At 41.8% G+C, this 23,362-nt stretch overlaps 1 protein-coding gene across 1 annotated transcript; it reads right to left on the bottom strand.

The window, feature by feature from the left end:
- Positions 1–4,203: 4,203 nt before the first annotated feature.
- On the bottom strand, positions 4,204–17,270 carry GTF2A1L (general transcription factor IIA subunit 1 like). The gene is made up of 9 exons (XM_075413164.1): positions 17,207–17,270; positions 15,126–15,227; positions 14,700–14,823; positions 12,994–13,049; positions 11,653–11,746; positions 9,752–10,353; positions 7,872–8,168; positions 7,043–7,132; positions 4,204–5,144 (listed from the first exon to the last, which is right to left on the bottom strand). The coding sequence occupies exons 1-9, from the start codon at positions 17,240–17,242 to the stop codon at positions 5,037–5,039; spliced, it is 1,509 nt and encodes a 502-aa protein (XP_075269279.1). The 5' UTR covers positions 17,243–17,270; the 3' UTR covers positions 4,204–5,036.
- Between the last annotated feature and the right edge of the window lie 6,092 nt (positions 17,271–23,362).

The raw sequence follows: 23,362 nt of genomic DNA, 5'->3' as shown, positions 1-23,362 counted from the left end.
CGTCTGTGACAGCAAGAGAGTAAAAATCTGCATTCCAAAGCACACCTCTTGTTGCAAAAGCACTGCACTGCAAATTGAATTTGAATTTGCTTCACATTAAAGAAAGTGATTCTTTGTACTAGTGACTGGTTTATCAATAGCTTACAATTGTGTCAGTTAAAAACATCTCCAACCCTCTCTTACCTTCAGCTTAATGCCATGATTTCAATCAAGGTAAAAGCTCTGTATGTAAGCATAGCTGCACTCACGAGCAGTTCACACACACGTGGGGAACGAAGCAGGATCAAGACTTAAAACTCTACAGTTTACCAATCAGTAAAAACTCCGTATGATGTACCTCTTTACAGCCACCAGCTCCTGAGCTTAGATGAGCAAACAGGACTACTATAGGATATTTAACTACAACAGAAACTAAAGCCACTGGTCAAAAAAGACCTACCTGGACTACGGCTTCTCTCACCTGTCTCAAAACTGATCTTCGAGACTTGTTTCTTTGGGTGGCACATGGAAGAGTCCTGCACATGATTTAAGACACAGCAAAACAGTGTCTTGAGTGGGCAATAACTGATTTACTTACATTCTGTTTAAACAGAACAAGAACTTGCTAGCATTCCCTTCCTGTCCACCTACCACGTAACATCACAGGAAACTGCGTGCAAGAGAAATTAATTAGAAATAGTGACAACTGATAGCACCTGCCTTACAGTGCTGCTTAGGTAACAGCAAAGAATTATGAGAGCTGTGGGCATTTTTCTTTTTGCATCAGCTGTAAATTGAGTGAAATCTACCATTTTGACAAAAATTACTGGTTTAAAAAAAAAAAACCACACCCACACAAACAAGAGCAATTTACATACTTCAGATTTTTCTACACACAGAAGTGAGCAAATAAGTAAAAGCAACACTTTAATAAAGATTTAGATTCATGCTAAAGCTTCTCACACAAGTTACACTTATTATTCTATCTCATCATTTTTTGTAAAATTACCTTCTTTCTGGTGTAAAGTTTTAGACAGCCATTTACTGAAGTGTCTTTGATGGCCATAACTGGTATTACACACCTCTTCCCATCTGCAGCAACGTGTTTGTGAAACTAAGTAGTAGCAATCAAAAGCATTAATACGTAAACTATGCAGATCAAAAGCACTCTGATCTGATTACTGCTCAAGTCATAGGCTATAGTAATTAGCTAACTGAACTTAGATTTTAATAAGAAACTTTTTTTCCAGTATAAAAATTTCTGACTTCAGATACATTTAGTTATAAATGCCTTATTCAAAGCTGGAAGTCTTTGCCAATGTTCATTCAAGAACACTGGAATTAAAATGCAGGGCAATTCTTGTATGCTTAGACAGGAGACAAGGAAAGTCAGTCCTGCTGCAGGAATCACAGAATCACAGAACGGTAGGGTTTGGAAGGGACCTCTGTGGGTCATCTAGTCCAACCCTCCTGCCGAAGCAGGGTCACCTACAGTAGGCTGTAGAGGACCTTGTCCAGGCGGGTCTTGAATATCTCCAGAAAAGGAGACTCCACAACCTCCCTGGGCAGCCTGTTCCAGTGCTCCGCCAACCTCAGAGGGAAGAAGTTCTCCCTCATGTTCAGACAGAACTTCCTGTGCTTCAGTTTGTGCCCATTGCCCCTTGTCCTGTCACTGGGCACCACTGAAAAGAGTCAGGCCCTATCCTCCTGACACCCACCCTTCAGATATTTGTAGGCATTCAGAAGGTCCCCTCGCAGCCTTCTCTTCTTCAGGCTGAACAAGCCCAGCTCCCTCAGCCTCTCCTCATAGCAGAGATGTTCCAGTCCCCTCACCATCCTTGTAGCCCTCCGCTGGACTCTCTCCAGTAGCTCCTCATCTTTCTTGAACTGGGGAGCCCAGAACTGGACACAGTACTCCAGATAAGGCCTCACTAGGGCAGTGTAGAGGGGAAGGAGAACCTCGACCTGCTGGCCACACTCTTCTTGGTGCATCCCAGGATCCCATTAGCTTTCTTGGCAGCCAGGGTACACTGCTGGCTCATGGTTAACCTGTTGTCCACCAGGACGCCCAGGTCCCTCTCCACAGAGCTGCTCTCCAGCAGGTCCGCCCCAAGCCTGTACTGATGCACGAGTCCAAACAGACAGTCCATAGCTCTGGACTAGGAAAACCACTGCAAGCACTCCCAAGGAATATCTGCAGTGTAGTCTGGAGGGAGCCAGAAGACCTGCAGTGTTATGAATTCAGTAGCCATTTTCTCAAATATGGGAAGGGTTGAGACAGCGAGAGTAAAACCTTACTCTAATCCCTAAAGCCTCTAGATTTGATAGCTCAGGAAGGCAGTGGATGGAGCCCACATTAAGATTCCTTCACATCGAGAAGGTACTGGGTTAGAAAATGCAATGAAATGAAAACCCAGGGGATGCTTGGTGGCATAGCTAAGCTATCTTCAGCATCCTTTTTGATGCAAGTCAGCTTTGACCACAAGTAATAGCCAACTATGCACCCTGTCAGCAAAGCTTCAGGAGGAAAGACAGCAAACAGTCCTTTGAGATTTTAATTGCTGATAGTACACATGATTTGTGAAAAAGCAAAAGAGGATGAAAAATATCACCAATGCCCAACCCATAAAACAAAGCAAGTTTGGGAAGTAAGAGACCAGTGTTAAAAAATACTTCCAATCCCAGATGTGCAGTCTATATAATTAATATCATATCTGGACTGCACAGAGGTTGCAGCAAGCTGTCATAAAAATTAACTTGCAAAACTTCAGAAGAAGTGTTTCAAGAATGGAACAAAAAGGCAGATGAAGCCAACAGGTAGAAAGTATGCCGTAAGTATGAACTGGCAAAGCTTAGAAGAGATGGGGGGGGGAAGGCAGAATTCCTGCTCTCATACTTTTATCCACACATCTCAGCACTATTCACAGAGAAACAAGGTCTGAAAAGGGACAGGGAGAGAGGAGATGGGCAGTTACAAAGATGTGCAGAGCTCTGACTCCTCACCCTCATGTGGAAGCAGTCTTTTAACACCACCAGCAGACAGATGCAGAAGAGAGGAAAAAGCTGCCCATCTTTAAAACTAGCTAAAAATTAGGTACTCTTCAGCCACTTCATTTTATAGCGGCTTGTGAAAACAGAGCCTACTCTTGGTAGTAACATTCAGAGGCCACATGGTGCTTAGTGAATGGTGCTTATCCAGTCACGTCCCATGGATTGCAGTGCCACACTCCCTCTGCTTCCAGTCTTCCCCAAAGCATCGCTGTGCTGCCCAAGTTGAAGGTGGTCCCACAGTTCGTAATGTACAAGTTTATGCAGCATGAGCACCTCAGAGCCTGTGAGAGAGTGCTGAAATCTAAAAGTATCTATCATGTGGTAAGAGCTGCATTTCATGCACATTTATGGGTCTGAAGTGTAGCATCAGTGCAGCTACAAGTCAGCTGAATGGACAAAAAGAAATCATATGCTGTAATATTTTAACTGTCTCTAAATATCCAATTCTTCACATCCCAGCAACAGTATCTATAAAAGACAAAAGAATTGCCACACTCAGGTCAGGCCATTTTGTTCAGTGTCCTGTCTTTGATACTGAACAGTAGCAGATACGTCAAAAAAGCAGCATGCAAGAAACTCAATAGTTGTTACAAACCTACCTCCTGATGGAAGCATATCTATTGTTTATACCACCAGCACAAGGGTTTGTAACATTATGAACAAGGGTTGGGTTTTTTCCCCTCATTTCTTTTATATATTCCTTCTCTCCAACTCTCCGCTTTCTTTTTCTTCTCTTCTCAAGGTCTCCAAGTCCTCCCAAGGAGTAGAGATAACCAAAATGTCTCATGATGTCTTCTTTCAGCAGAAGTAAGAGAAACAGCCAGGAGAGAGAGCTGCCATACACCTGTGTGTAGCAGTGCCCTTCTAGCAGCATTATGCTCTTCCAAGTCAGCCTGGCTGAGGCTTTACCATTTCATTTCCAATATTGCCCTACAAGGAACAGGAGCTAGCCAGGGGAAAGTGCAGCTCTGAAGGGCTACGGCCCAGACCTTCTTTTTGACCTCTATTTCTAGAGGAACAAAAAGCTCATGTTGAGGACTGCTGGGAATGCAGTTCTCGTGGCAGGGTGAGGTACTGTCACATGCATGGCTTGTACACATTTCTCTAAGCAAAGTTTATATTTAGGGAACACAAAAACAACTCTGCTAGAAATGTATATGAGATGACATTTTATTATTATTCACAATTTGTATCATTCACAGTTTACTGGTCTGTAGTCCTAGAATGTAGTGGATATGTACAGAAGCAAACTTAAATGACTTTGCATTGACAGTGAAAATAAATCACATTTTAACGTTAAATCACACTATTCATTGCATCTCAGTAGACACAGAGGATATAGAATAAACAATAATAATTCTCCTACACTGAAAGCTTAAGGATCTTCCACCCTCATTTCCAGATTTACATCTGAAGTGCCTGCCTTTAAACTGAAGTCAAAAGCCCAAAAAGCAACAACAAGAAAACAAGTGAGGAAGGAAAGGGGAAAAAGCAATACACAGCTGAAACAGCCACAGGTTTCAGACCTGTAAAAATGCTGCTCTTTTTTTTTTCTTCTTCTTTCAACTCAGCAGCCTTTCAAAATAAAGACATAGTATCACCAACAACTGTGTAGTTTTATATTTCAAGTCATACTTTAGCTCTTATTTTAAAAAGTAGAAAGCAAATGAACAGAACTGAAATTTACTTAGTCACTTAGTATTCCATGACTTTCTTGAATTACTAACAGATTTGACATTTCAGTCTTTAAAACTATTCATTCCAATGATGTTTCCTGGGTAGAAAAGTAATGAAATAATCAGAAATGAACAGCAAAGACAACTGAGTAGCTAACAATACAGTGGTTTAGTTTGCATATACTAACAACACTGATTTTGCATATTTTTTATCACAGTTTTGCTGGTTTGTGGGGTTTTTTATGCAAAACTTCAGAAAGTCTAGTTATTTCACAGAAGGTTCCTAAGGGAATAATGCCACAGTCTTAACGTACATGCTTCAGTGAGGTTTCACCACTCCGCATCTCCAACGGCTTTTGCAAAAACATAGTCTTTACCCTCAAAGGACATCACTCCATCTTTTAAGTAGAACTTCCATTTGTTCTTACTTCGATGTATCTGATGGAGAAAAAAAAAAAAAAAATCAATGCTCCCCCCAAATATATATTAGACCATATATTAAAAAAGGGGGGGGTTAAGCACAAGTTGGTTTACAAACTTTGTTTTTCTTTTCAAATCCCAATAGCCCACAACATGTGAAACAGTGCCACTGAACACATCACAAATATTCAATAAAAGCAGCGGATTTCAGTTTTTTATAATGAACTCCCTGCCCTCTCAAGGGAACAACCTCCTGAATCTTAGCACGCATGCACACACACAGCTTGCTCTCCCCCCCCCCCCCCCATAAAAATAACCCCCAAAACCCAAAGGTAGCTGTCTGACAGCTCAACACTAGCAGGAAAACAAGACAACAATGGAGCACTTTCACGAGTGTATCAGTCCCAAAATATACCACACATTGCAAACAAGTATGACTTAATCAAAATGTAGTAGTTTCCTTCCCTCATACACATTGCAAAACAATATTGCATGCACAGAGACGTTAGGATAAGGCTAAAAGCAGGAAAACTTTGCTTAAAAGCAACTACTGGCATACAAAACAGTATGAAAGAATTTGCACTATTCTGTCTCTTTTTAAAGGCCTGCAAAATGTTGCATACTGCAGAAAGTTTTTGTTTAATACTAGAAGAATGAATTTTAAGCATCTCTAGAAAATCTATTTTCAAGTCCAGAAAGAAAAAGGAGGGAATAAACCAAAAGAAATAGGACAGCAATTTTGCTGACAGCATTCTTTTATAGGTAACAGTGTAATTTAATAGGTAACTACTTCCACCTACTTGCTACTAGGCCTGCATGTTTTATTAAATCTATATAGGAAAGGGGAATTTACCAACATCTTCCCCCAGCTTCTGTAACCATTAATTTCTAGTGACATCTGAGCTTAAATTTGCTATATGCCCAATGCTGAACTTCCTATCAGTGTCTAAAACTTTTCAACCAATTTTTCAGCTCATTACAGAAAAAACTTGCTGTAGATAACAATATCCACTAGCTATAGCATCTGTAACAAACTGAGTTATGAAACTTAAAAACTTTGTACCTTTTCAATACAATACAGACACCGTGGCTCAATTTCAGATGCATTTTCTACATGCATTCCTATAACTACATTTTCCAAAATAACTATTTTCAGAAACATTCAATCTGTTACACTTTGGTAAAGACAATTTTCTTAGCAGCTCACTGTTTCCTAAGACACAGACACTGTTAAGGCAGGCCTAGCTGAACACACACAAGAAACTATCACTAGTCACTTTTGAAAGAACAGAAGCCAAGGCACATTCTTAAGGAAACTACAGAGATGTTTTTGCATACTTGTTTCAACATGAAATACGCACTTGGTCAACTTTTAAACTACTGACATATAAGTGTCCAAAACCACACTAGCATTAGAAGTACTTAATTTGTTTTTCAAGTGTTCAAAATAGGGTTGAATTTTTCAGACACAACAGAATTGTGTTAAGAAAATATCTCAGTAAGCAATTCAAAGACAAAAAAGAGGTAAAAGAAAGCATACACACTCCTCTTTCTGTTACCCATTTCAAAAGTCTTAATTCATGGCTGAAAATGCACACATACAACCACAGAGCTGTTGATACTGCTTAAAAGTTAAGGAAATGCCTAAGCTTTTCCAGCTTCACAAATTTTAATTTTGCAAGATTTGGTCCCCTTTCCTGTTCCTTTAATAGACCATTACGGACCTGCTTATTGTCCCTATTTCAGAAAACAGCAGGTAAGTCTTCAGCCTATTGTCAGCTAAACATGCAATTTAAACATTCAATTATTACAGCATTAGAATTTCTTTAAAAGGCATTGACATTAGACCAGACATGGATTTGCTGAAGATCTTATTTTGAATAATTTAGGAACAAAGATAAAAATATATAATGTACCTTGTCATACTGACAAACTATCACATTGTCAGTGTCAAACAAGTCTGCAGTGTCCTGTTCACTGACATCATCACCAGAATTTAAGGGGTCCTAGAAATTAAAATTGAATTTTATACATTCATTCAGAATAGCATTGAATATACATGACATTAAACACATGTAGAACAATAAAGGTTACCACAGCAAAAATCAAGACCTAGAGGCTATGAAGACCGTACTGCACAAAGCTCATTTACAAGCATCTTTACACACGTTCTCAAAAACAAAAACACCCTAAACAAAAACACAGGTCAAAAAGCAAGACTGCTAACTGACAAAGCTGACCCCAGTAACTGGAATAATAATCAACTGGTATTTATCTGAAGTCCAGATGCTACGAGTTGATTCTCTTGTGTATATCTCTAGCATAAGAAATTGCACATCTTCCTTTTCCTAGGAAACATACTTACTTGTATGACATTGTTCTCTTCTCTATCTAATCCCCTATGGCCCTTTAGAAGGAAAAGAAACCTAGAATTGTATCTCAATCTTACTTAAATAAAAAGCAGAATTCCATTCCACTGAGGCCAAGGTTTTACCCTAGAGCTTTAATTCTGGTAATTAAGTATTTTAATTCGTCCAATAAACAAATGACTTCTCAAGATCTTTCATTTGTCCATGCTCCTCATAATGAGCTCTCGAGTAATTTCTCAGCAGTACAGCCTGTCTCAAGAGGTATGTAACTTAACTATGCATTAAACTTACCAGGAATTGTGCTGGGTACAACTATTCAACAGTCAAGACAGATACACTACTGTAATGTGCTTCACAAGGCTTAAAAGTAAATTACCTCCTCAACTATATCTATTTGAGGCTCTTCATTATCTTCACTGCTGCTGCTAGACTCCATGTCTGAGATACTGTCATGGTCTTCATCATCATCTTCCTCATCTTCATCTTCCAGAACTTTTAGATCCTCCGATTCAATAATGCCAATGAATTCATTCTCTTCCCTATCTTTTGTATGAGGTGTTTCTTCCTTGGGGAAAACATCACCAGTACCATCTAGCTGAATTATGTCTTCAATGTCACTGCAGATGTCCTTCTCTGATCGTAAATTAGATTCCATCTGCTCAGTAGGTTCCATCTGACAGGAATAAGAGAGACCAGAGACAGCTTGTGAATTAACACCACATAGCTTTCATTGTTCAATACAAAGCCTGAGATTTTTGTTTAATAAAGCAACAAGATTGAGGCAATAAAATGAGAGTTTCAAGTCCTGGCCTACTTGGTAAACCCTGAGTACATTTGCAAATCTTGTTCTTACACCTAACCCTAAATGGGATCCATGCCAAATATTCCTCAGCAATATAGCAAGACATTTTCTTAGACTTTTCTTTAAATATTATTGTCATCAAAAAATGTTTTAAGAAAAAGACAGTCAATAGGGCCTTTAGAATTTCTATCGCTAAGCAAAGTCCGAAAAGAAAAAAAAAAAAAAAAAGAAACAATCTAGTGCCCGGCCCCCAAAAATAGCGTTTTTCATTTTTTAAATAAAAGTCGAACTCATCTCTCTTCCTCAACTCAATCAAAATGCTTAGTTTAAATAACATAAAAAGCTGAGAGACAGTAAGTATTTCAGTACGTCAAGTTACTGTTCATAGAAGTGCTAGAATTCCTAAACAGAGCATTCACAGGAGCATAAAAGGGCTTTAAGCCTTAAGCCATCTTCGGTTTCTCATTAAATCTTTACTGTAGCACTTCATTCACATCTACATGCACTTTCTAGGTCAAGAAAATGACACTTTGTTTTGACCTTCCATTCTTTACTACAGACAGTCTTCATCATCCTGCCATCAAAGTTCAGATGAGCAACATAACATGCTTTCTACTTACAGGCATTTGTCATTACTGTCATTAAATATGCATTTAATAAATTTGCCTCAATCACACATAAGCGCTACAACTCAAAGCCAACAAGCCAGCTCGAACCTAAAACATCTGCAAATAATTTCTGGAACAAAAATTAGATGAGCTCAGGAAAGTGGCCTGTTAATTAAAATCATTCAAGTTTTCCACACAGCTCTAAGCTGAATTCCAGTTTGTTCAGGATTTTTTTCCCAAGGAAATACATTTCCTTCCAGCAGATTTCACGTATCAAATCTGACTTTTCATACTCAATATGCCTTCTCAATGCAAGTTAAGTGCTCTTCACACAGTAGAAGTTAAAACTAAGCCCAGCTGACACTGCAAAAGCAATTTGCCCACAACTGGCCGGTATCCGTACGCAGATTCAGTGTCAGAATGACATGGAACTGCTCAAAGGGCCATTCATGCCTGCTCAGTTGCAAAAAAAAAAAAAAAAAAAGAAAAAAAAAAAAGAAAACTATTATCCCCAAGAATAGTCAATAAGTCTAAAAATACATTATATCTTTTCGCATTTTTTAGATTGACGTTCTCTTCAATCCCAGTGTTTCAGCAACATTTGTGACAAATTCTTAATGTAAAAATAAGCAGTCAGCTACTGCTATTCAAAACAAGCTCAGGAATGAACTTTAAAATTATAACAACTATATATAAAATTATAATTAATAATTATAATAATATATAGTTATAATTCAGAGGTGCTACTTGTCACTTACAGATGTGTTTGATCACATCTCTTACAATACTTCAAACCACCATTTCCAACGGATGTATTTTCACTGGCTGAGAAATAAAAGGTCTTACCTCGTGAGAGGAAGCAATGCTGTCCTGATCTTTCAGAACAGTGTTATCATCCAAACTTTTGCCCGTGATAAGTAGGTCGATGATATCATCGGACACCTGCTGTTGGACCAACTCCTGAGGGTCAATGTCTAACTGCTCCTCCACATCCAGCAGCACACTGCTCGAGTTGTTTGCCAAGGATTCAGCAGGAGAACACACTTCAGAGGATTCTGGAGTAAACACAGTTGTACGAAGATCGCCGTGCTGGGTTTTTTCTGTCGAGTCTGCACATTGATTCCACTCTGCATTAGTTCCAAGTTGCTGCTGACTCACAGAAGGCTGCTGGACCAGTGCAGTATTGGCAGAGTTCTCCAGGTGGGCTTTTTCCATGACATTTGGTTGAAATACCATGGTCTGTTGGACAACAGGCTCCTGTGGTTGCAATGTTTCAGCAGCTGCCTGGACAGAAGATGCACTCACCCGTGCAACACCAGCAATGCTGGCTTGCAGAACTGAGGGTTGCCCAAGAGGCTTAAGTATCTGCTGAACAGGATGATGTAGAATACTTCCATCTCCTGTGGCCTGGGTAACCATAAGAGGCATGTTTACCTTATACAGGTGCCCTGCAAAGAGAAGAGTTAAAACTTGCTTCAGCAGGTCAAACTGTGGGTTCATCCAGGCCACAGTCCTGTTACCACTAACGGCCAATAGCAAACACTCAAGCAAACTATGAGAAACAGGATGTTTGCAAAGCAGTACATTTCACCAGGCACAATTTCAGCCTTTGAAAATTAAACCTCCACAATAGGAGGTTTTGGCCTCCACAATATCCTGTGGCAGCAATTTCAATAATTTCATTACATACTGTATTAAAAGAAAAAAAAAAAAAGAAAATCCCATTTTGAATTTGTTTCCATGTCATTTTAGAAGCTAAGGGAAAAAAAATAAAAGGAAAATACTGTTTTCCATATCAGAAATTAAGGAAGACAAGATGAAACAGTAAATATTCCATATCTACAGGGACAGTTCACTCCTTTAAGGACTTTTAGGTATCTCCTGTAAAAAAAATGCCTAGCTTAGTAAAAAAAAAAAAAAAAAAAAACACAACAAACCCACACCACACCAAACTCCTAGTTCATCTGTCCTCTCACTGTACAAAAACGACTCCAAATACTGAATCCTTAAAGTTCTTGTTATTATCAGTGTTAGAATTAAGATGCCAGAGCTAAGTTCCCAATTTCATTTAACTATTTTTTTCCCCGCACACACTTCCTTACACACACACAGTCACCAATACCAGCCTATAGGTCTCAAAACCTTAGGAATTATACTTGAAATAGATTTCTAGTAACATTAGTTCTCAAAGAAGAACAGCTGTTTGAGGAAAGAGTTAATCTATGACTGAAACAAGCCCTCCATCCATCAGACCCTAAGTAGTACAAGCAGAGCTTTGTACAAGCAGTACAGGTAGTTTTAGCAGCAAAAGAGTGTGAACAAAAAGGTTAATGGATGGTTGGATCTCATTTGAATAAGAAATCAATTTGATTCTGAAGCACCAGAATGTTTCTACCTTTTTAAAAAATGGAAGACTGTCCCTCATATAGAAGGAGGAGATACCTACATCTGGACTGACAAAAGAATACATTTGTGAGCAGTTGTAAAAGAAAAAAATGGCATCAGCTGGCAGCCCATGTTAACTGATCTTGCAAGTGTGCCCAACTGACACACTAACTAATCAATGTAATTACTTCCCCCATGTAGCAATTACAAACACAAACTACAAAGGAAGCGGAGGATAACTGGCTCTACCTACCTATACTTTTAACTTCACATTTGTTTTATGTACTGTACTCAGGACCATCTTTCAATATCCACATACAACCAATGCACTGTAACACTTTACATCTCCTCTTTAATCTTACCAGATGCTGTCTGTAGCGTCACTCCAGCTGGTACATGTATAGGATACACAATACCCGAAGGGAGAGTGAGAGTTGCACCTGCTCGTGAAGTACCCTAGATACACAAGAGCTTTATTAAGAAATAGTGCATACTTTATCTCCTAGGGCCCTAAACGTCACATGTAACCTATCCAGATGAAACATAAATGAGGGCCTTTTTGTGATCATCTTCACTGAAGAGTTGCTTTAGACTATTGAGATTTATACAGATACAGAGTATTCTGTATTGACAAGAAAATGACTTGCTCTAAGTATTTCCTATTTTCCAGTTACCACATTCCCTTTCCATTAAAGGAACACTTTCCTGTACCCCCCTCAACATACACACCATCCAGAAAGGTATTTTTCCCGCTCAGAGCCACTTTTACTTAAGCTTATGCATTACTCTACACAACACAGACTCATTGCCTAGGCCTATGAGGTCACTTCATGTTCTCTTTTTCTCCTGGGAAGCAAAGAGTTGGATATATGACTCCCTTTCGAACTAGCTGTTCTGGGGAAATCCAAATTTTAAATCAGGAAACTTGCACGTTACACAAACATCTCCTCAATATTCTATTTTATCTTGGCAAGCTAGTTAGCTTGAGGCTCAGGAGGCACTCAGTAAGTTCATCAAGCTCTGACAATTAACAGCCCCTCCCCAGGCAAATTCTGCCATGCCCAGACTTCAGAACCTGTCAGCTCCAAAAACATTCACTTTCTTCTGGACAATTTCTGTGCCTCACAGATAATGCTGCTTCCAGCTCCACCAGTGCTAGCATTTCCCAACCATGCATTATTTTAACACCCAGTAATTAAAAGAAAAAAAAAATTTGATCTGTAGACCTGAACTTCCACGACACTTCCATCCTACAGGCTAAATACATGCAGCCATGTCTTCCAACACACTTTTGGCTGCACTCCTTGCAAAACCAACTGGTAGATCCCCATTCTTTTTCACTGCTCAAACAGAAGCAGCAGAGTTACAACTCTCCCTCTAACCACTCTTAATTTTTGTATGGTTTTCATCAAAAAAGAACAAAAAAGGCAAGGGGGACAGCCAGAAGTAACACCACTGAGTTTCTCCAGCTCTTGATTCTCCCTCAGCAAGTCTCCTGCTCCCTTGCCTACTATACCATACTGGACAGGTGAAATTGTCACGAGAAATGCTACTTTTCAGTCCCAACATGCTGTCCCAAAGCATCTATGCATGGAGCAGATACAATACTTGCCTCCCCTTGAGCCTATTAACAACTGACAAACTTTATCATTTAGAATTCAGAATAATCAAAACTGAAATAAAATGTCATTACAGCTCCATACCATGTCTCCTGCTGAGAAATTCTGAAAACCTTTGCCAGCCGGGATGACTACAGAAGCTACAAGGAAAAAAAAAAAATCCACTTTACAAAAAAAACATTAATTTCTTGGACACAGATGATCTGTCAGTAATTTACAGCAAGCACTGATGAAACTAAAGCAATTCAACTTCAGTTCATACTCATTAGATCAACAAAGTGAGCACATCCAGATAAGACTCTTGAATATACTTCCTTTTATGTTGCTTCAAGCTTATGCTGTACTCAGGGGGGAAGAGGTTATACCAAAACTTACATTTTGCTGAAAGCTGGTCTTGGATATTTTTGTGTGTGTGTGTTTTAAAAATATTTCTATTTAACTACTTGATCTGTTTAAGTTTCAGTGTAAAAACTAAGCATGCCATTTCTATTTATTACATCAACAAGAAGGACAGATGTGCAAGACTACCATTTTAACATGACCAAGAACATATATGTAACATGCACTCCCTTGTCAACATGAGGAAAACGTGCAAGTATTTTTCTGCACCAAAGCAAATTCAATGATGATAACAGTAGGAAGAGTAGGATGGGGTTTTCAAAAGCACTTCATACTAACTTCAGTGGGAGAAGATAAGCCAAAGCGAAAAATTTCACAGGCTTCAAGCAGGAAAGAATTTAGTTAACCCTAACTATTTTGAAAACCTCTAGCCACAGGACAATTCAAATCCCATTAAAAAAAAATTCACTGGCTTCAACAGATTGTTTTGCCTTAGTATTGCCCTTCCAAAAATTAGGAGTAACAAGGTAAAGCTCATTAAATATGAAGCCTCCAACAGCAAACCAACCCAAAAGTATATTGCCTTTAACTACACAGAACAAATAAAACATGTCTCCAAAACCAGTCCACTTAGCTATGAAGACTGTAAAAAAAAAAAAAAAAAACAAAACACCAAAACAAACCAACAGCTGAAGAGTGCCTGCCCAATCTTGAAGTGCACTACCACACAGATTTTCATTAAATCATCACATGTTTTTTTTGTCCTTTTTGGGGAAAGGTCCTAATGGCCTCTCACACTGGGAGAAGCCTCAGCTGAGCATCACACTCTACCATAACATTACCACGGTGGTCACCTGGACTTAATTTAGAAGAACAGGTCCTGATTGTCAGAGTGGGTGTGAAAGTCAAGTACTTCTGTGCAATGGAAATACTGCTTTTGGCATAACAACTTGAAAGACAAACCAAAAAAACTCCCCAAAACCTCCCACTCTTCTGTTTGACAAGAGATTACGTTTTAACAAATGCAGAACCAGGTTAAACTCCAACATGACAGCAGAGCTGTGTGCCACAAACTTGCCATATAACCGCTGCACACATCATGCCACACAGTAAAAGGGGAAGTGAAAGCTTAACCCTACTGGTAAATCTGCAATTGAAGGGCTACACTTCTGGACTGCTAACAAGAAGGCTAAAAATCTCTTCACGTTTTGCTACTGGATACAAGCAGCGGATCAAGAGCATGTAGACATAATTGCCTTAGTTTATCAAAGTTTAATTTGTCCTTTATTGGTGAAATTCTGCTTACAGAGAAATACTGTTCCCCATCATGCTAGATGCATACATAAACATGGCAAACCAAGATTATTGCGGCACCTTCCAGACTTCCAAAAAGATTCTTGAATGACTAAGCTATTTTTAAGTATCATCTGTTGTGTTCAATACCATCTGACCTGCTGAAGCATGCAGAACACGGTGAAAATTGTGCGGCAACTGCAGGGTAAACTGTGGAGTATGGTGGCTATGTCTGAAGAAGCCTTCTGTTGCTTTAGACTGCATCACCTTGGTTTCCCAAAGCTGGAGAAAGATTATTAAGGTCAACAGATATCAGCTTTAAAAACAAACCACATCTGAAATGATAATGAGGTATTCCTAGTTTTTCCAAGAATAAACTGGCTGATTCTATCCAATAAACATGGCAACAGTCACTACTGAATGTTGACTTCCAGCAGCCCAATACAACATCCACAAGGAATATGTAACTCTAAGTTAGGGCAAAAAGTTTGCATGCTTTGGAGGACAAAGAAACAGACAGGTACCTCATCTCGAAAGAAAAAAAAAATACACAACTTCAATAATGCAGGGGAACCCAAACCAACCTGTTTCAAGTCTTTCAGAACCTGTTCCTCTACACCCTCTTCTGCAAAGAGTTCCCGCACACCTTCAATCACATCTTCAATAACGGACTTGTATAGTTTAAGCTATATAAAAAAAAACACCACAAAACATTTTCAAGTTAAGATGAACATCAAGTCATTCAAAATGATAGCACAAAACCTAATCTCACTGCACAAACTACAGTTACAAACTGAACAGCATGAAGAGATCAGTGTAATAAACTGAATGTCAGGTGCAAAGGTCTGCAAGTCTGTCAGATCTAAACTCCACTCACTCTTAAATCTGACATGCCTGGGAAAATACTGGATTCGAGCCTCAAATTATTGGCTTCTGCAGGCTACTGAAATGCTTAAGAAAAACCTAGAAACATTACAAAAACAATTGCTGTGCTGTATTTTCAAACAAGCATGTCTAAAATGTCAGTTTAAAACTTATATTTACCGCTTAGTATCTTTCTAGTGTCATCGCCCCTAACTTAAAGGCCAACCAACAATATAAGCTACTAAAAATCAGATGGGCCAATTGTATTGGAAGTATAATGTAAGTAACCTGTAAGAAATAACAGATTTTTTTTTCTTTGTGGTAACAGTCCGATGCTGTATAGTAGTTTAGCTATGAAATTTTAACACTACAGTTATCAATACATATAATTCATCTTCTATTACAACAAGACTCCAACACAACATTTTTTCCTTCTTCTGCCCATGTCAGTGATTAAATCCTAATCCTCCAGTCATACCTGGACAACAGACACACATGAGCGTCAAGATTCATCCATTCAGATGCAAATATAAGAAAATAAGCTCTTAGCAATTTAAACCTATTAATCGTGACTATTGTTACCACCAGAACAGCCTACACAAGGTGAAAGATGAAGCTGAGATTTTTTTAGGAAACCTTAGAAGCTAAGATACTGGGATATTCACTTACATTTTTCTAATTTAACATCAAATTAATATTTTATTGCTCTAAAGTTCTTCTAAACTGCAAACGATAATGTTTTTAAAAAAACTAGAACTTAGTAAGAAGTAACAAGTTACACTTTTTTGCAAAAAGTTGTCAGCACAACACAGCACTACTTTAAAACATCCATACTCCTGTATGATTGCTTATGGGAGGTGAGGGATCTGTCAGAAACCCCCCAGCACGTTTCAGGATACTAGGAAGATGAGGAGAAAAAAATAAACCCAAACCACTGACTCTTGTACCGCTACACTAAAAGCTGTTGATTAGTCCATATGTCAAACGCTTTGCCTTCCTGGTTAACCCAGAGGAGAAACCCAGTTTAAATCTTTCAGCAGGCCTATTCCTCTCCCCAGGATTACCAAGCTACACAAATATGAATATTTATTATGCTATATAAAAACTGCACACAGCAACTGTAAAATCCAACCACCACACACTTCCAAACTGGAGAAAAGCGGTTACAGGGCTGACACCACTGGGCTGCAGTTTTGCCCCTCTAGGCGCCGGCGCTCCTTGGCCAGACCCAGGCCACCGCACCGGGAACTGCCAGGGCCACCCACCAACCCCACCAGCTCTCTTGGCTCTGAGCCGGGCGGATCCATCAACCAAAAGCAAGCCGTAAAGCGAAGCCTCCGGGGCTCCCTGGGGTGACTGCCATCTCAGGGAGCCCCTGAAGGCCCTCGCCCGGCGACAGCAGGTGAAACCCGGGGGGGGGGGGGGGGGGGGGGGGGGGGGGGGCCGGCACCACAGCCCTTGCAGCGCGTCCCTCCGCACCCTGCAGCTGCCTGCTGGCTCACACCAACCGCCGCCGCGATGCTTCTGCCCACAAAACGCTTTTTTTCAAACAAAACTCCCCCAAAATAACGCCTCTCGAAGCCATCCCTGGGCTCCCCGCTCCTCCGGGGGGCTCCGCGGGGCGGCACCGCCTCCCGCCGGGCCCGGGGAGTGGAGCCGATTGCCGCGGCCCTCGCCCGGCCCCACGACTCCCTCCCCTGCGGAGGGGCAGCCAGACCCCGCCGGGCCGTTCGCAGCTCCCCAAGCCCGGCTACGCGCCGCGGGGCGGGCACCCGACCGGGCCGCTGGCGCTGCCCCTCACCACGGGGTTAGCGTGAGCCATGGCGGCGCCCGCCATCAACCGCCCCTCACGCCTTAAGGTGCCGTTGCCACGGCGACGCGGCCCGCCCGCCGTTGGCCCCGCCCGCCGTTGGCTCCGCCCCTGCCGCGCTCCGCCGTTCTCGGTTGGGCGCCCGCTCTTGCTTCCGGTCTCCGAAACGCCTGGCGCGGGGCCACAGGCCGGGCCGTGACTGAGCACCGGCTGCTGAACCCGGGCCGCTCCGTCAGCCGAAAAAGAGGGACCGGGCCCGCGCGAAGGGCGAGGTCGGCGGGTGGCCCGCTTCGCCGTTGGGACCCCGAGCTCTGGCCTGAACCCACAGCCTCTGTGCATGGGGGATGGGGGGGCTTTAGTCTGGGGAACAGGGGGGACCGGGGCCACAGCCGCTCCCCGGTGCCGAGACGCACTTGGGGAAGCTGGCTGCGAGCGTCTACCGTTTAGCTCCGATAAACCCCGAAGTCACGATTGCCTCGTAAACAGGGAGAGGGCTGAAGCTGTGCCGGTTACGTAGCAGCAAGCTGGTACAGCTACTCAAATTATTGCTTACATTTGCGGCAATCTGCTCGTATGTTAATACAGAGATTTACCAATTTAGCAGTTACTCATCTGGAAAAATGTTCATTAATCTTATGCACGTAGGAGAGGGTACACTTGGGTCTTTGTACACCTGCTGTCCATACGTGGGTCGGTGATGCCCTGATGATTCGGAGCACCTAGAAGCACCACCTTCCCTTTTCCCTCTCTCTTTTCCCTCTCTCTTTTCCCTCTCTCTTTTCCCTCTCTCTTTTCCCTTTCTCTTTTCTCTTTCTCTTTCCTCTTTCCTCTTTCTTTTTCCTTTTCAGGTGGCTATGTAGCTACAGTGCTATTTGGCTTGTGAAGAGAAGACTCGCCCATTGAGCTTTAGTATTTAAGGCTAACTTACACATCCTGGAGAATGAAAAGATTTTAATGAAAACCCTGACAGACCCTGAATTACATAGCCAGACTAACACCTACGACAACCAAAAAAGAGAAGTGACATCCATAATAATATTGTAAGTTGCGTTTTCACAAGTGAGACAAATGCAGTTTGCTATTGAAGTAATTTTGCTCTGCAATAAAATATGTTTTATGACACTGTCTGGGTCTTGAATTAAACAGCAATTGAGTATTCAGCTGTTCTGTATGCCCCACATCATCATGAGGAAAAGGCGAGCCATGTTGCTTTGCTCATAGAATAACTTAAGTAATAAAACGTATTTTTTTAAAATACAGTGCTCGTTTGAAACTGTCTGGGATAGTGCATACCAAGAGCATCGTTATTTTTCTCTTTCCTGGTTAGCCTTGTCATGTTAGCAGAGATAGCAGGAATAAGTTGCAGCCTTTAGGATCTCACCGGGCCAGAAGGTTGTAGATGGTGATCCTGCAGCTGGCTGCAACTTACTCATGAGGCAGATAAACCTGAGGCAGAGCCGTCTATCTGCCAGCGTACTGTACAGCAGTCTTAGCAAGGTGGAAGCGCAGAAAGAACATTTATAAATTGGTGCCCTGCTTTCTACAACTCTTTGTTTATCTAGGGCTTACAAAGTACCTTGACACTGGAACAATTTGTATAACTTCCCAAAGAGAGGGAGGTTGGGGAGCTTGATACCAAAGAATTTCTCAGCCGTCTCAGGTAGTGGTCAGGTTACTTTGGTGATGTCCGCATGGACATGTGCAGACCAAAGCAAATGATCTTCACCTGCTCTTCAGGTTGACTGCGTGCCTCTGTATTTGCACGTCCTTAGCTCATCCCACTAACACAGGGCACTGTGGGCATACCCCATGTGTTGTAAATTACATCCTGTGTATCGCCAGCGCATACCAAAGCTCCGTCACCAGGTCAGCGTGCCAGCTCCCATCACACAAGGGGCAGCCGACTAAGCCTGATGACGGTACGCAGCTGTCGCCGGGGAGAAAGTAAAATCTGGGAATGGGGACACGACTTCCCGAGCTGCACAGGGAGGTTGCAGAGGGCGCTTCCTTCTAACCAAGGCACTTACGCTTTCATCTGAGGTCTAGCAACGTAGTTTATATGGTTTCTTTTACAGATTCCTAGAGAAGCTGTCTTTTCATCCAAGCACTGTGAGCAGTGTCAGCTGAACAGCATGAGAAAGCCTGGTATAAGCTGAAAAAATTCAGTCTTCTCTGAGCAAGAAAAAAACACTAAAATCTCCGTGAATAGCACTACTCATACTGACTGGCTACCTTTGGTATCAGTGACCTTAACTTGGTATCAGTGTCCTGCAATATAAAGTGCAGACCTGTCCTGCTTTCCGTGCTTGTGGATTTGTTAACATTTAACCCTACTTTTAAGAGAAGAAACTGAAGCACACACACACACCAGATATCTCAGCCAAGCTCACAAATGGCAGTCAGGAACAGCATGCAGGTTTCATCAGTCTTGGTTCAGCTTCTGATCCAGCTCTCCCCGTTGCGGACTCTTTAACAGCTCACAAGAGTTTTAGAAGTCAGGCTATCGGAAAGATTAGCATGCTGTTCAAACCCTCTTGGTTTTTCAGGGTTTTGTCAGCATTTGGGATACTGCTGCTTAAGGGCACCTCCAACATTCGTTTACTGGACAGGTTTTAATTTGAAATTATTTATACTTCTCTTGGTACATGATGTCTAGAGAAGATTTATTTTTGGATGATGAACCTTTATTAATCATTAAAAAAAAAAAAAATTACGGTTTTCAAATGCCTTCCCTCTAGAAACGGAGAGCCCTCGGCAAACTCAGATGCTTGGTAATGAATGCCCTCTTCTGTTTAAATCCGGCATTGCTGCTGTAGAGGAACACGGCTACTCAAGCGCAGGACTGCAGAATTCTTTCTCAAAGCATATTTTACAAATACCAACTTCCCCTTCCTTCCGAGTAAAAGCAATCATTCTTAGGAGGAACCGGTTGCAGAATCCAGGCAGTCCACATGGAGATGCCTTGACACGGGCAGAACTGTGATTTCATTTTAAAGATATTTTCTAACACGCTCCCTTTGTTTTCAGCTGTTGACTCATCAATATATGGCACTCTAGTCTCATAACCAATTTTATTAACGGTGTGATTTTGTTATAGGCTCCATCATTTCCATTGGAGTTCTGAGAGAGATAACACTGGGACCTGTGATTTGTTCCTCTTTCATTTATCATGTGTGACTCCTGTTTCTTCAAGGGCCTCTCCTTTTTTATCTGATTTAAACCACTTTATCAGAGGAACTGTAGAAAGAGCTGTCTCTTAATTCAATTTAATGACAAATTTTCAGCACATTGAGTGGCATAAGAAGGGCTCTGACCTGCACAAACTGCTATATAAAAAAGGTGGTCATGATGGATTGAATACACCGAATAGTACTGTATATCTCAGCTCCTTGATAAGCCCAGAGACTTGTGTACTGTGAGTAAGCCTAATGAAGGAAGAAATAAGCCTTGCCTCCCCTGAATACTCACCCTGATACATATGCCCTGTATGGAGAGAAAGCCTCGAAGGCAGATAGCAGCCACTAGCCACTTCACTGTCCTTATTCGTGTCCGTGCTTTGTGCCATCTTCCTGCTGGTGCCCAGCGCAGCACTTGTCTCCCATTCCCTCACCCCCTTTGCTGCCTGGCCTGTTCCCCTGGGTGTGACGTACAGGTGTCTATGGCACCCTCTTCCCCCAGAGAAAGCCCAGCCTCCCGCCCTGTGTCCCGAAGAAAAGCCTAGTTCAGCTCCCTCCCCTTTTGCCTAGTGTCTTTGCCTTCATTGCTTTCTAATCCCCTTCCCTGCCATCTTGCTTTACCCCCCTTCATCAGGGACTGGAATCTCACCCGCTCCTCACCTGGCTGTGGTTGCCATCACCTGCTCCAGGGCTCCCCGGCTCCAGTGGAGAGGGACTACCTACACAGGCACAGTGGAGCGGGAGGGTAAATGTCAGAAACACCATTCCTCCTCAGTTGAATTAGCTGATGGAAGCTCACAGTCGAGCAGACGATGGGTGAAGTCCAGCAATTTTAGTGTGAAGTTAAATAAGGGCAAAGCAGCATGTTTTGGTTAAGGCCAGTGTGCTCTGTCTAACTTCGATTTTGGTGACTTGGAGAGGAGTAAAGCTGAGCAACCATGGTAGCCCCTTTCACCAACAGTGGGTTTGCTGTCTAATTGATACCAGTTTACTAAAGAATAACTCAGACACGTATGGAGACTAAGCTGCATTGCCATATTGGGTCTTGGAAGCATTTATGTGAGGACTCCAATATTTGCTCAAGGTCATCTTCCTGACCGTCCCTTTCTGGGAAAAAGTGGCTGGGCTCCTGCTATCCTAATACTTGACTGTACACACCTTTTCACTCTTCTCTTTTTTTCCCAGCTCTACTTTTGAGTAGATCTATTGCACACCCCTTTTGACAATATTAACCACACAATTAGCAGCAAAACTATTCAGTAACTCGTTCCCATGGCTGTGTGGAAACACTTTCCATCTGCATGCTGTGGCTTTCCGTGAAAGGGACTAAACCAGTCTGTTCTCAGGCAGTGGATGTCTCCCTCCATTTCAGACGAACTGTCATCTCAATCCCAGTGTCAGTACTCACACTTAGACAGTAAAATTTACTCAATATGTTACAGATGACTTAACAGACGAAGGTCCCTCCCTCGAGAGCAGGCCAACAGGGTTGCAGTGGTAGCTTATCTCTGGGTATCAGCAGGCTAATGCCTAAGCTCTTGCTTTAAATCTTCCCTGTTCCACTGCTGGGTTTTATTTGATATTTTCGTTGCGTCTCCTACAGCATGACTGTGTTGTTGGTCCCTTGCATGAGCAAGATCTTCCTGTCCCGGAAGATAGACGACCATCACCGACAGCTGTGCAGACGTGATGCAGGGATGCTCAAGGCAGACGGAGCGGGTTCTTCTGCTTGGAGTGTAACGGCACCACACGCTGTGTGAAATCAGGGAGAGCTGCACAGCGCAGTGCTGCCCTGAGCTGCTGCGTGCCACGAGCTTGTTCAGGTAGGGCACATCTCACCGTGTCCCACCAGTCTCACAGCCAACTTACTTGTCTCCCGTGGCTCTGCCCATGTGCCCCCTTCTTCAGCTGCTCCCGACTCTGACTCCTCCCCACTCCATTCAGTTCATTTTCCCCCTGCAGCTACTTGCAGCTGTTCTCAATACCTAGACACCTACCTACAGCCAGAAATACCTAATCATGCTGGGTTTTGTGGGATAGCAAAGCAGAATTTGAGACGATGCTTTTTCTTTTATTTCTATCGGTAAGGCTTTAGCAGGGAACATGAACATCACTTACAATGTGTTATGATTGTTATTGTAAAAAATTACAGGTTTTTTTACTAAGGAAAGAACAGGGCTGTAAACTAGCACATACTAGGCATAGCACGTACTAGGATACTGTCCCAAAAATAAATGTTTTTATGTTTTTACTTGTATTCTAGCAATTTACCATCTTACTCTTTCATGTACCTGAATCATATTTTTCCCTGATACTTTTAAACATTGCAGACTGTTTAAGCTCTGGAAGGGGACTATACTTCTGCTAGACACGTGCTTTCCATCTGAAGGTGCTAAATGAAGGACAGGAATGAAGTGAACATAGATGTGAACCGTATTTCCCAGTGTTTCACAGAATAGTCAACTAGTTTGCTGCAGAGACAGCAGCAAAAGACAAGTGGCATGGCTATTTTATACTTTATGCCCACTCTTTGAATGCTGCCCCACAAAACTCTGGCTTATTCCCATATTTCCTCACAGAGGTTTCACTATTTCCCTAGTAACAGCTCATTTCAAGAACAGACTTTGAAGTCTGTGAGTGTCTTAAACCGTTGTCGCCACATTATATTCAAATATCCCAGAGAGACTGGAGGAAGTACTCAATAGGAAAAAACATGGTATTCTCTGGCTTACTATTGTTATGCACATAAGGCAGGAAAAGGGCCTGCCATAAACGATCATTAATGGAATACAGTGCATCATTCAGCTTTCTGCAACTAGCTTTACCGAAGACGAGGAGTGATGTCCCCCACTCACACAGAGTAGAACTGCTCTTTCTAATAAACTGCAGTACTTGATGACATGAGATCAACCAGTTAATTATAGTAAATGTAAAACAAGCTTGATTAATTTTTAGTGAAGGGACAAGAAAC

The sequence above is a fragment of the Opisthocomus hoazin genome, chromosome 2 (genome assembly GCF_030867145.1).
Source record: "Opisthocomus hoazin isolate bOpiHoa1 chromosome 2, bOpiHoa1.hap1, whole genome shotgun sequence".
Lineage (NCBI taxonomy): Eukaryota > Metazoa > Chordata > Aves > Opisthocomiformes > Opisthocomidae > Opisthocomus > Opisthocomus hoazin.
The sequence above is the reverse complement of the archived record's forward strand: the minus strand, read 5'-3'. Positions and strand labels throughout refer to the sequence as shown.